The sequence below is a fragment of the Hippopotamus amphibius genome, chromosome 2 (assembly GCF_030028045.1).
Source record: "Hippopotamus amphibius kiboko isolate mHipAmp2 chromosome 2, mHipAmp2.hap2, whole genome shotgun sequence".
In the NCBI taxonomy this organism is placed as follows: domain Eukaryota; kingdom Metazoa; phylum Chordata; class Mammalia; order Artiodactyla; family Hippopotamidae; genus Hippopotamus; species Hippopotamus amphibius.
In genome coordinates this window covers 4,671,338-4,683,824 of record NC_080187.1, presented here as the reverse complement: position 1 = coordinate 4,683,824, position 12,487 = coordinate 4,671,338, and the positions used below count along the sequence as shown (strand labels likewise).

The 12,487-nt window shown below is 61.9% G+C and overlaps 1 protein-coding gene across 1 annotated transcript in view; it reads left to right on the top strand.

The window, feature by feature from the left end:
- The window catches only part of NTNG2 (netrin G2), a 68,421-nt gene extending 55,934 nt beyond the window's left edge, over nt 1–12,487 (top strand). Inside the window, exons 5-8 of the mRNA XM_057722736.1 lie at nt 1,669–1,695; nt 9,218–9,385; nt 10,766–10,900; nt 11,496–12,487. Coding sequence (XP_057578719.1) covers nt 1,669–1,695; nt 9,218–9,385; nt 10,766–10,900; nt 11,496–11,731 — 566 coding nt within the window. The 3' untranslated portion in view covers nt 11,732–12,487. The remainder of the gene's footprint in view (nt 1–1,668; nt 1,696–9,217; nt 9,386–10,765; nt 10,901–11,495) is intronic.

The window sequence follows — 12,487 nt, the reverse complement described above, 5'->3', positions numbered from 1 at the left end:
GTGATTTGCTGACGCCGGCCAAGTGCTTTGACAAGAAGGCTGCCCCGGCCACTTTACCCACAGCTTCTCAGCCCTGAAACACCCGCTCGGGTGGTGTTTGTATTATGAGCCCACTCTCCAGGTGAGCACACAGAGGCACAGTGACCCTCAGTGCCCCCCTAGTTTAGCAGCGAGTTAGATGCCAGCACTGGACCCAGTTCCAAAGCCAGGCTGGGCGGCCGGGACCACTCGCCCGCCCCTCCCGGGCACACTCCCGGGCTCCCCTCCATCGGCAACCCCGCGACTGAACCGGGGAAAGATTTATGTAACTTCAGGCTGATCAAAGCGGGAAGCCTCGCGATGAGGCTGTGACAGGCATGTCGTGCGTGTGCCGGGTGCCGCTCGAGGCCTTTGAAGGGTGACTTGCCAGAGTCACAGCCCTCGCGGGCTTTCAGAGGCACAGAGAGCACTCTGGGCGACAACCCCGCCCGCCCGGCCCCTCCTCGCCGGTGCTGGCCTGTCTCTTTGTTGCCAGAACTGTTTCTTGAACCCTTTCTTTACTAGCTGTCACCTCCCTCTGACTTGCAGGCTCGCCTCCCTTCACATATCCTGCTGGCCTCCCCCCCGACTCCCGCTTCCTCTCTGGACCCTGTTCTCCTCCTGGAAGGATCCCCCCAGGTCCCCTGGTACCCACAGACCAAGATCCTTATCTGCAGGTCACACTGTGGGCCCCCCGGCCCATCCTCGCAGACCTCTCCCACTGTCCCGCCGTCGGGGTCACTGCCTCACGTCCTCTGACCACACCCCGGCATCCCCTGCCAGGGCTCTGGGGGCGCGGAGGGGCACCCTCTTACTCCGTCCTTTGTCAGGACCACCCAGAGGAGAAGCTGTGGCCCCGGCTCCTTCCTTCCGAGGCTGACGATTCCCAGCCTGGTACCACAGGTCAGACCACGGCCTTGAGCCGCCCTCATCCCCTGGCCACAGACACACGAGACAGAAAGGCCGGGGTCAGCGTCAGGCCTCTGCCGCTCGCAGCTGTGCGGCCTTGGACAAGCCATTCCTCCCCTGAGCCCTGTTTTCTCAGCTGTGGGGTCAGGACCCTAATAACCCCCCTGTGGGGCTGTTGTGAGGACTGAATGGCCCGGGTGGGGGCGGCGCTCAGCACGGGCCGCGTGCAGACAGCTGTCAACCCGTGGCGGGCGCTGTGATCATCTTCCAATCAGTCGTTCAGCCGTCCCTACTTTTCCCCAGACGGGAGCACGCACCGTGGTTTCCCTCTGGTGGCAACTTCCATCAGAGCCTCCAGTAAAGCAGTGTGTCCCCGTGGCTGGGACCCCCATGCTCCCCCAGAGAACGGCCTCCCACCGTATCCTGTACTGGAGGACCCAAGAGTCTAAAATCAAATGAGAAGGGGGCATGTGAAGCCCCCAGCAGAGGCTTATCAGCAGGTCCCCTGATAGGGTAGGTCACAGCGCTGAGACTCAGTTTCTCCATCTGCAAAATGGGCTAACAGGGGGCCCTCCCTCTCTCAGGGCGCCAGTGAGGATGGAATGGATAATCTGACCCAGTCCCTGCACAGTGAGGTGCCCAGGCCTCCTGATGTCCTTTCCCTGCCCTTGCCACCCCCCTCCTCTGCAGGGAGGAGGTGGCCGGGCCCCTTACTCTGCTGTGACCCTTCTCTTTCCACAGGTGCCGCCGCAGGCTCCGCCGTTGGCAGTAAGTACATGCCTGGGTCACCACCCTGGGGAAGGCAATGGGGCCCTCAGTGCATGAGCCTCTTTGCACGACCTGGAAAGAGCAGGAGAGGAGAGACAGGGCTCTCCTGCCCGCCCCCACGCCCCCTCCCCCGCCGGGTCTGTGGGCCTCTCCGCCGCTCCTCTAATCCATTTGCTTCTTCCCCACCCCCACCCCCTCCTTCGTGTCTCACAAGTCCTCCCTCCAGCTTCTCAGCTGGTGCTGCTTTGGAAAGGTCCCCTTGCCTCCCCCCCCGCCGCCCCCGGGGAACTCTCCGCTCCTCCCTCTTCTGCCAGGCAAGAGTGGGGGTCACCTTCCCTGACCAGTGGCAAAATCCCCCCCTCAGCCTGACCACAGGGTTTGGGCAGCCCGCACCTGTCACATCTGCAGCTGCTTGCCCCCGGGGAGGCAGGGGCAGGGGAGCCCAGATCCCGATGCGTCCAGGTCAACTCAGGCCCCAGAGCAGCCAGAGCGTCTGAAGGAGGGGCAGGGGAGTCCTGAGAACTCAACAGGGAAGGTGAGGGAGGGTGGGAGGGGCTGGTGACAGACTATCACGAAGTCATCACCACGCACGCACAGTGCCAGGCGTCGGCTAAGCAGGATACTCGTACTACCTCACTTCATCCTTGAAGCCACCGGCCCCCAGGTGGGTATCGCCATCTGCTCTGAGATTCAGCAAGAGAGAACTTGCCAGAGGCCAACAGCCAGCCAGTGGCAGACCCCAGATCTCAGAAAGGCTTCCGGGGGCTCCACCTCCCTCCGCCAGGGCTCTTTGGGGCCACACGGCCCCGGGGCTGCTCCCTGTGGGACACCAGCAGGCAGAGAGGGGAGGAAGCTGGATCTGGAGGGAACACGGGTGCACTCGGTGGGTCGTGAGCGGCTCTCCTGCATTGCCTCGCACCCACCGGCTCCCCCACCCTCTCTTGCTTTTCTCATCTCTCACCAGGCATCAGCAGGTCCCGGAAAAACCCCGTCCCCAAAGCCCCTGTGGCCATGAGGGGGGACCCCACCTCTCCTGCCCCCTCCACGTCCACCGCTCGGGCCCCCGTGGCCCCCAACACCCCTCAGCCCACAGGTGGGTGCCCAGCTGCAGCCCCAGCTGCCCTGCCCTTCTTGCCCGGGTCCCCGCCCCTCTCTGTGATGTGCGATGAGGTGGGAGCATCAGCCCTGGGGAGGGCAGGGGCTTGGCGTTTAGAGTAGAGAATGCTAGATCCCAGAGCCGCAGGAGCGCGGCCTCCGGGCTGTCTTGACCCGCCTGTCACTGGGCCCCAGCCAGGACATCCAGGGCTCACGTCGAGGTCCTGCATCCTCTTCCTCCTGCCCCCCGGCCCTCCGCCCCCGCCGGCAAGGCCCTGCTCAGCATAACCAAAAGAACAGGGTGACCTAGGAGGAGGGGCCCAGGGGAGCAGGCCCAGATCCCACCCTCACCAGTCATCCTACCCCCTGCTCTGCCCCCTGCCCCTCAGCAGCACGCCCCCGCCACCCTGCCCAGGAATAAACAATACAGGGTTAGCCAAGAAGGCAGACTCCTCAGATCAGCAAGGCAGAAGGGAGACTCTGAGCTGGGGTTTTTAGACTGTGGACTGCTGGGCCTTTTGGGGCAGAGTGTGGGGGGCAGGGCCAGGCCAGGGGTGTGTTCGAGGCTTGGGGTGCTGGGGTGGCCCCCTGGTCTCACCAGATCTCACCTGGGGAGTCCCACCAGATCCTGCCTACTGCAAGTGCCAGGAGTCTGAAAGGACTCATCCTTGCCAGAGGATGCTGGGAAGATGTGGCCAAGGTCCCTGGTCCCCGACACTGCGCCCCCACCCTGTCCCCACCCCCCTCTGCAGGGAGGAGATGGCGGGGTGGGGGGCTCCTTCCTCCTTGGGCAGTGCCGTGACCCTTGCCCTCTCTGATGCTCAGGGACCCTTGTAGGGGTAGCATTTCCAATGGGCAGAAACCCCTCCGTCAGCTGGGGAGGGATCCCCGATACCCCAGCCTCGGCCTGTTGGGGGGTGGCGCTCAGCCCACCCGCAGCCAGTGAACGCTGTGGGGCAGTCGTCCTAGCCCAGCTCCTCCATGGGCCCCGAGGGTGACACATCGCACCTCATTTCTTTCTGCCTCCCTCCCTTCTCCACGGGAGGCATCCGCAGGGAGCAGGGGCCCACCGGCAGATTCGAGGATTTCAGAATGGGCTCTTGGCCCAGGAATCCTCAGGGTGGACACCGGTCACTCTGGGTATCCGGACATAAGTTGGTCCAGCTGCCTGAGACTTGAACTTTTTGGGCTGAGTCTATGATGGGCAGATGGGACCAAAGGTAGTTGTGGTGGGTACTGTGTCTGCCTGCAAACAGTGATCTGTCAGGGTGGGAGGCCAGACGTGCGTGCACACACACAACACACACATTGAGGCACCTGGACTCCCTTTTTGGAGCTGCTTCTGACATGGTACAAGGGGTGCAAACGGCAAAGCTAGGAATTAAGGAGCGCGTCCGAGTCAGGGCGGTGTGCTTGGACGAGGGAAGATTTGAATCAGGAGGGTCCCCAGGTCTCAGGTGGAGAGAAGGAGGCACCCCTCCCTCCAGGCAGGACTATCAAACATTCAGTGGGCTGAGGGTCTGCTTTGCATCCTGAGCCCAGCGCTGGGCTGCAGGCATTCGGGGGAAAAGGCAGCTACAGTGTGGCAGCCAGGGACCTGAGTGGCCCATGTCTTTGGGGTCATCAGTCCTCTTTAGCAACTGAAGGCTGTGCCTGGGCCCCCATGATGCCCGGGCCCTCACTAAGCATGACAGTCCCTGCAGCTGGTGGAGAGTGGACATCCCCTGGGCTGGGAGCTTGCACTCTGTTCCACGCTCACAGCCCCATGCGATGGGGCTGTTATTTTCCTAGTCCCATAGGTGAGGATATGAAGGTTGGGAAGAAGCAGCTGGATTTGTATGGTATGTAAATGATACCTCAATAAAGCTGTTTACAAAAAGAAAAAAGAAAGGAGCCGTTGCTCCAGGTAACAGGCAGAACCTGAACTTGGGGCTCACTGACTTCTGATGCTTCTTGCCCACTCAGTCGCCCAGTGCCACGGCCCCAGGGCCTCGGGGGCTGTGAGGTGGTGCCGCCTTTAAGACGTGGCTTGCACCGCTCCCCCGTCCCGAAGGAACAGACGGGGCGTCCATCTGGCCTTGGCAAACAGCACAGGCCATTGCGAGAAGGCTCTTCCCGCGCACCTGAGCGAGTCCCTGGAAAGCCCGGTCTTTTTCACCTCCAGCCCCCTGGAACGGTCCTGATTCTCTCCAGGTACCTCCCAACAGGTGCTTCAGGCTCTTTGGCCCAAGTCCAGCTGGGCCCGTGAACCGCTAACCCAGATGTTTCTCTCTCCTGCCAAGGTCAAGCTGTCTGGAGGGCAGAGGCTGCCGGCGGAAAGGCTGTTCAAGACCACTAACCCTCTCCCCAGCTTGGCCGCCGAGGGTGGTGGGAGAGGCTGCAAAGCGCAATGCCTTCGGGGGGGGTGGTTATTGCGGCCCTAATTAAGCCCTTGCCAATTTAGGTCGCGCGGCCTCTTCTCATTGAACATCCCATAAATGTCAATTTCATGTCCAGAGGCTCTTGGCTCCCAGCTGGAAAGTCTCCCGCACTTTTTTTCCCCCTGCACTTTGTAGCTGGTAGGCTTTCTTTTTCTCTCACCACCAGTCGGCATTGTGCCTAATCCCTTTAAGAAGCGAAAAAATCTGATTTCTCCCCTGTCCCTCTGGGTTTGTCCTTTGAAATTCAGTGCAGAGCGATTCCTGGCCTTGCCAGCCCTGCCCGTGTCCCCTGCCGTGTGTCCAGTTAGGCTTGGAGACTGGCAAGGTGGCGTTTAGGGGCTGATTCGTGTTGGGGTCCCTGGTGAAAATGCGCCCAATCTAGGGGTCAGGGAGGACGCTCCAGTCCCTCGATTGGGGTTGGACGGGAAACCTTCGAGGACCCTCTGGACATGTTTGATGTCTTGGCCAGAACACATGGCCCCTTTACAGCCATTAGTCAGAGACTTCAGCACAGAGAGGTCTGGGCCCAGGTACAGGACTCGATCTGACTCTAGCCTTCAGTGTGACCAGGGCCATGAGGCAGGGAGCCTCAGGAATCAGGTGTCCTGCTGAAGAAAGGGCTGCCCAAAGTATGCAGATTCTCGGGCATGGGGCCCCCTTCCATCTGGTGTCCGTGTGCCCTTCACAGGCTGCTGTAGTGTAGACACGGCCTCTCCTGTAGATTTGAATCCAGTTCTATTTGGCCAGTGTAGACAGAGCCGCTTCTTATAGTGCTGCTTCTTGTAACGGGCCTGTAGGAGGTGATGCCTCATTAGGTCCCCGGGATCACCCCTGCCCCAGCCCCTTGCATAACTTGCTTTCTCCTCTTCTTTCCCCCAAGAGTGGATCAGGCCATCTACTGCCGCCCCGCTCTGGGCGAGTGCCCCCTGGCCCCAGGTGTCCTCCAGTGCAGAAGGTATGGGAGGGGGGTGCTCCTTCTGAGACGCTGTAGTAGAGGGAGCAGGAGCACACAGTGGGGAACAGGGGCGGCAGGGGGCCCCGGGGGCGCTGAGGGGAGGGGCCTTGGAGCTCTACCCGCCCCCACCCCAACTCTCACCTACTTAAACAGTGTCACATCACCACACCCAACCCCTTTCCATCCTGCACTCTAACCCTAACCCCCAAGGGCTTCCAAGGCAAGTAGAGACCTTGTCCTGATACCAGTAATCTCTCTCTCTGGCCATCGTGTTCTCAGGACACCCTGGGCTGAGATGGAGCTCAGAGTCAGAGAGGGCTTCCTGCAGGGGGTTGGCTATGAGTAGATGAAGGGAGAACGTAGCCTTCCAGGTGGCAGGACCAGCTGGGGCAGAGGCCTGGCAGTGGGATGGCAGGGAGCAGTAGCCTGGCCAAGTGGGATGCAGGGAGGGGTCGCGGAAGGCACGGAGACCTAGCCCAGAGCCTCACTTTCCCACCGCGGTGGGAAGGGACACGCGTGGGCTCGAGGGCTCATCTGTAGCCATAGTGGACACACCCAAGAAGTGCACAGGGCCTGCCCGAGTCTCCAAAATGGGATGCTGTGCCTGGTCCCAGCTCACGGGTCCCTGGACACTGGGCCCTGATGCCTTGGCTTAGGCAGCAACCCTACCCACACCTCCAGTTCCCGTCTCGCCCTCGTCAGCTGTGAACGGTGAGCAGGGCTTTGAGCGCCCCCTGCTGGCAAGAACCACAATTGGTGAGGGTCTGCAGTTCCCAGCAACCTGGAGGCCTCTGAGTCAGGCATCCTCTCCGGTGATGGAGTGCAGACTGGAGCAATCACTTCCCTGCCCTGGACCCACAGGGGCACCACAGCCTCCCAGGGGGAAGCCAAAGAGATGTGGCATGCTTCCCCACAAGTACAGGGCTGGGATTCTGGTCAGTGGGAGGCAGGGCAGTCTGTGCTCGTGGCTGGACGGCACCGGCTGGTGGGGAATCTGTGGATGGTAAGAGACTCACTCTGGCTGGAGCAGGGAGGTTGCTTCAGAAGGGAAGGGAGATGCTCAAATCTTGAGTGACAGCTTTGGACTCTGGATTTGATGCTCATGGGAGTTTGGAGAGGAGGGGAGAGCAGGAGCGCAGGGGCGTACAAAGCGATGTTTTCAACCAGTCAAAAAACTGTCCAGCTTCAGCAACGTATTTAGCACAATACGAGGGATGTTGGAGACACAGAATAATTTGGGAGGATTAATCCAGCTGGATGTGTAGACGGTGTCCGAGGGGAGACCAAAGGCAGGCCTGGTTCTGCGTGTTCCTGGTTGTGCTATGTCATCTCAAATCTGAGCAGGTGACAAAGTGCCCCAGAGCTTGCCCAGGGCACCTTGGGAGCCTGTGCTGAGCTTTACCTGGGCCGGGACAGCCCACCCTGGGCAGCTGGACCACAGCTGATGAAAGAGCTTCTTTCTCATCTCTCCAAGCTGTGGGCACCTCCGCTGCTGCCCCTGCCCTGGCCAAGGCCTCCAAACTTTTCCAGCTCAGGCCCAAATCTCCTCAAGTGATGCCTATTGAAGAATTTGAAGGTAAGAGGGAGCCCCCGGGGTGGATCAGCCCTCCTCCAGCACCTCTCCCCCGACCTCCACTGGAAAAAAAAAAATACAGTACGTGGACCGATGCCTGGCTCGGAAAACCCTCCCAGTGCAGCTGGGTCAAGGTGAAACAGAGCCTCTCTCCCCTCCAGCCCTCCCTCCCTCAAGGGAGCTGCGAGCAGGGATGAGTCAGAAGCACCGTGGGGAGACCCAGGGCAGGCAGAGCAGCTGCCAGGAATAGCCGGTCCTGGCTCCCCTGGGGGGTGTGGCCCAGGGGCTCGTCTTGGTGGAATCAAGAGCTGGGACACAGGGGTTACCGACAGTACTCCTTGGGACACCTGGAAGATGCCTCACCTTCTCACTGTCCCTGGAGGGACAAGGTGAAGGGGACGGGTCCTGGAGGCCATGGAGTGGGAGTGCTTACCATCTCCTTTTGGGCACATCTCAGAGGCTTGTTTCTCCAAGGTCTCCCATGCCCTTGACCCTGACACCTGATCAGTCCCTCCTTCTCCCACCACAAAGGGGCGGTTGGGTCCTCTAGAGGTACGCAGATGGTGTCTCACAGAGGGTGGCCGGCATCCTTCCTTGTTCAGGGGGAGCCGCGCTGACTTTCATGTTCAAGGGGGTGTGAGCCCCTCATGAGGGACACCAAGGGGTGGCCCCCCTCTGTGGCAGGGAAGGTGACCCTCCTCACCAAACCTCACCCTTTGATGATGTCATGGGAGCCACCTCCAATCCCTAGGCGCCTTGTCCCAGGTGGTCACAGGTGCCTCCAGGGAGAGTCAGAAGCCGGGTCAGGGCTCGGAGTCAAGGCAAGATGCTCAGGACACAAACCTTAAGGTGGTACTCGCTCTGAGGGTCATGCAAGGGCAGGCCCTCTGACACCAATCAGATTTGCAGAACAGCTCAGGCTAATTAGAAAGGATCCTGCAGGTGGGTGTTTTCCTTCCAACCATCTTCCAAAGCAGCACAGGGAGGAAGCTCCTGGCCCTTTCCATCTTCTCCAGCGTTCACGCATGCGTCTACCCTTCACTGAATCACTGGAGTACCGTGATGAACGCCATGAACCCAGGCACCGCCCTCCCTGAACTCACAGTCTGGCAGCACGACCCATCCTCCCTGCATGAATCGTATCTAACCACCCCAGCATCACGCGGGCATCCCTCCATCACCCTGGTACCTAGCCAGGCCTTTAGTGGGTGCTGCCCACTGGCCTTCCCTGGTGCCCTGCCTGTGGGGCCAGGTGGGAATGTGTGGGCTGGGCTTATACTGGCTCTCATTCAGGCTCAAATCTAGCAGGCCAATCTCTCCCCAAATGGGACAAAAGTGTTGGAGGCCTGGGGCACCTTCCCGTGCCAGGTCCTGACCCCGGCCTCAATTTTCCCAAATGCATGGGGGAGGGGCCAGCAGGAAGGCACAGTCTCTGTTTGCTCTCTGACCCTTGCTGTTTCTCACGCTCGGCCGGCCCAGACTGCGAGTGCTACGGCCACTCCAATCGCTGCAGCTACATCGACTTCCTGAACGTGGTGACCTGCGTCAGCTGCAAGCACAACACACGAGGCCAGCACTGCCAGCACTGCCGTCTGGGCTACTACCGCAACGGCTCTGCAGAGCTGGACGACGAGAACGTGTGCATCGGTGAGCCGTCAGCGGGGATGCGGGAACGGGCGCGTGAGTGTGTGGACCAGTGAGCAGGGCAGAATAGCAACATTAGATGGGGTCTGGAGACCCCTGCATTGGAATTCCCTGAGGAGGCTGGGAAAATTAGCTGCGCGGCTCTAAAGACAGAAGCCTCCAGAATCTGCTCTATTAATAACCTCCCCAAGTGGGTCTCCCTGCAGGCACTGGAGTTTCAGAACCACTAGTTCCAGTCAAAGATGGGTTCTAGGGCTTGCCTGGCTGTGTGCCTTTGGGCAATTCTCTTTCCCTCTCTGGGCCTGTTTCCCTGTTTGTAAAATCGGGAGGTAGATCAGATCAAGGGAAGGGGGGGTACTGAAGCTTTTCTTCAAATGAATTTTTTCTCATGCTTTATATGCCCTCCACCCCCAGTGGGCAAATGGTCGGCTTTCTTTAAACTCTGCTCCAGGACTGGCTTTTGGGGTAAAGAAGGAAATCTACAGGGGCCCTGGGCCTGGGCAGGGGCAGGCCATCCCAAAAGACTGAACCCATGGCCCGCCACCAACACCCACTAGCCTGGAAGACTGTCTCCAGTAGAGGCCAGTTTTCAGCCCTGGGATGCCCAGCGCCCTTGGGAACCCATCGCCCATCCCCCGCCCGGCAGGCCAGCCCAGGCTGTGCACAGGAGGGGCTGCCCGCAAAGCTGCAGCTGTCAGTCTGAATTATGGCAGCGGCCTTCAGATAATTTCATCAGCTCTAAAGTGGTCCCAAAGGAACCGTGCTGCCTATGTCACACAGGCCGGCTGCAGGCACAGGGCGGGGCTTCTGGATCCGATTAGAGGTGTGCCTCGTCCCCCCAGCGCCTCCTTTTATCTCGCCTGTCTGCCTCCACCCGGGCCCAGCACGAGGCGACAAGGACTCCCAGAGTGGGGGCATCTGCCTCCTCCCACGGAGCAGAGGCCCCAGGAAACCACCTGGGAAGGGGCAGCGTGAGGCTGGAGGCCTCTGGGGCTGCTCCTCCACGCGCCCTGGAGGAGCTTCGGACGCCAGCTGCACCGGTCCCCTCTGCACACACACCACCGCCCCCAGGACAGATGCCCTGTGGCCTCTGCTGAGGCTCCTCCTACCTGTCAGTCATAGCTCTCCGGAGTTGGGAGGGATCAGCGCCCGCCCCAGTTAAAGAGGCGGAGACTCAGGCCCAAAGAGGGGAAGGGGCTTAATGGATGTGAGAAAATGAAAACAGTCTTGCCTCGAGATCCGGACACCCCAGGCAGACCTCACCCCACCGTCCAGCCGCGGGGGGAGATCCGGCTGGGAGGGTGGCGGGGTCGGGCGGGGTGGGTCTGTGCGGACCGCGCCCGCAAGTCGCCCTGATCGCTCGCCGTGCGCGTGTCCGTGCAGAGTGTAACTGCAACCAGATCGGCTCCGTGCACGACCGGTGCAACGAGACCGGCTTCTGCGAGTGCCGCGAGGGCGCGGCGGGGCCCAAGTGCGACGACTGCCTCCCCACGCACTACTGGCGCCAGGGCTGCTACCGTGAGTGCGCGCCGCCGCCTGCGCGGGGCTGGGGACTGTGGGGCCCGGGGGCGGGACCCGACGCTTGCAGTGCCGGGGGGTCCGGTAGGTGGGCGGGGCCTGATGCGACTACGTGCAGAGTCGGTGCTGGCAAGGGAGTTGGAGGCAAAAGTGGAGCTGGGGGTTGGCTGGAGTTGGCGGGAGGAGGAAGGGTTTGCGGGGAGGGAGGGAGGCTGTCCGAGGAAATGATGGGCTGGCGGAGACCCGACGTTAGCCGCGGGAAGAGGGCGAGAGGCTCCCCGGGCACATGGAACAGCACGTGCTAAGCTCTGCACGCGAGAGAGCAGGTGCATCTGAAGAACCGCACCGAGGCCGGTGCCGGGGGACCGGGCGGGGAGAGCCGGGCAGCGGCGGGAGGGAGGCAGAGGCCCGGTCTCGCCCGGCCCTTCATACCAGCCCCGCCGGGACGGTGCGCACCAGGTGCGCCCCGAGCCTGCATCCCTCCCTGGGCCCGGCCGCGCCCGCAAGGTTCGCACGGCCCAGTGGCAGAAGCTCCAGGCCGGGGGTGGACCGGGCCGCCCCTCCGCCCCGCGTCAACCGCCCCTCCGCCCCGCAGCCAACGTGTGCGACGACGACCAGCTGCTGTGCCAGAACGGCGGCACCTGCGTGCAGAACCAGCGCTGCGCCTGCCCGCGCGGCTACACCGGCGCGCGCTGCGAGCAGCCCCGCTGCGACCCCGCCGCCGACGACGGCGGCCTGGACTGCGACCGCGCGCCCGGGGCCGCCCCGCGCCCCGCCACCCTGCTCGGCTGCCTGCTGCTGCTGGGGCTGGCCGCCCGCCTGGACTGCTGAGCCCCGCGCAGGACCCCCGGCCGGGGGGTGGGGCCCCGTCCGCGCGCCCCGCCGCGCCCCGCGCCCGGGGACCCGGGGGACCCGGGGTCCGGCGTCCGAGGCCCGGCGGCGAGAAGGGTGCGGCCCGAGCTGCTCCCAGGTGCTACTCAGCAGAGTCCTCCCGCCCCGTCCCCCCCAAGTGGCACCTGCCTCCGCCCCGGCTCTGCAGCAGGGAATGCTGTGGGGTCCTGGCCCCAGCGGCCTGCGATTTTGGTCTTAGTTTTTCTTTTCTATCACCCACCACCCGTCTCCTTTTTTTTTTTTTTTTGCTGGCGGTGAGACAGGGGGTGGGGAGATGCGCCGCTCACCCCGACATCCCCGGCGTCCTGCCCCCTGCCCCCCACCACACACACGACTGTTGCAGACACCCCCTGCGCCTGTCCCTGGCTCACCATCAGCCAGGGGACCTGAAAATCCAGTTGCCTACAACTCTAGTCGCTGACTTGATTCTCTTTTCTATTCTTTCTTCGTTTTCCTTTGCAACCCACCAGACCCCAGGCCTTTCCAGAGGCCTGGTGACCAAGGAGCTCAGCTGTCTGGGGGAAGGGAGTTAGGAAGGAGGGTTGGGAGGGCTGGAAACTTCCTTTTGTAGGGAACTATTTTTGTTTGTATTAACTGCCCCTACAAGGAAGGACCTGAGCGGGGCCGCTGGTCACCACGGTGGGTGGTTGATGGTGTATAATCTGACAGTAAAGAATCTGCTCACTGCTGCCTCCA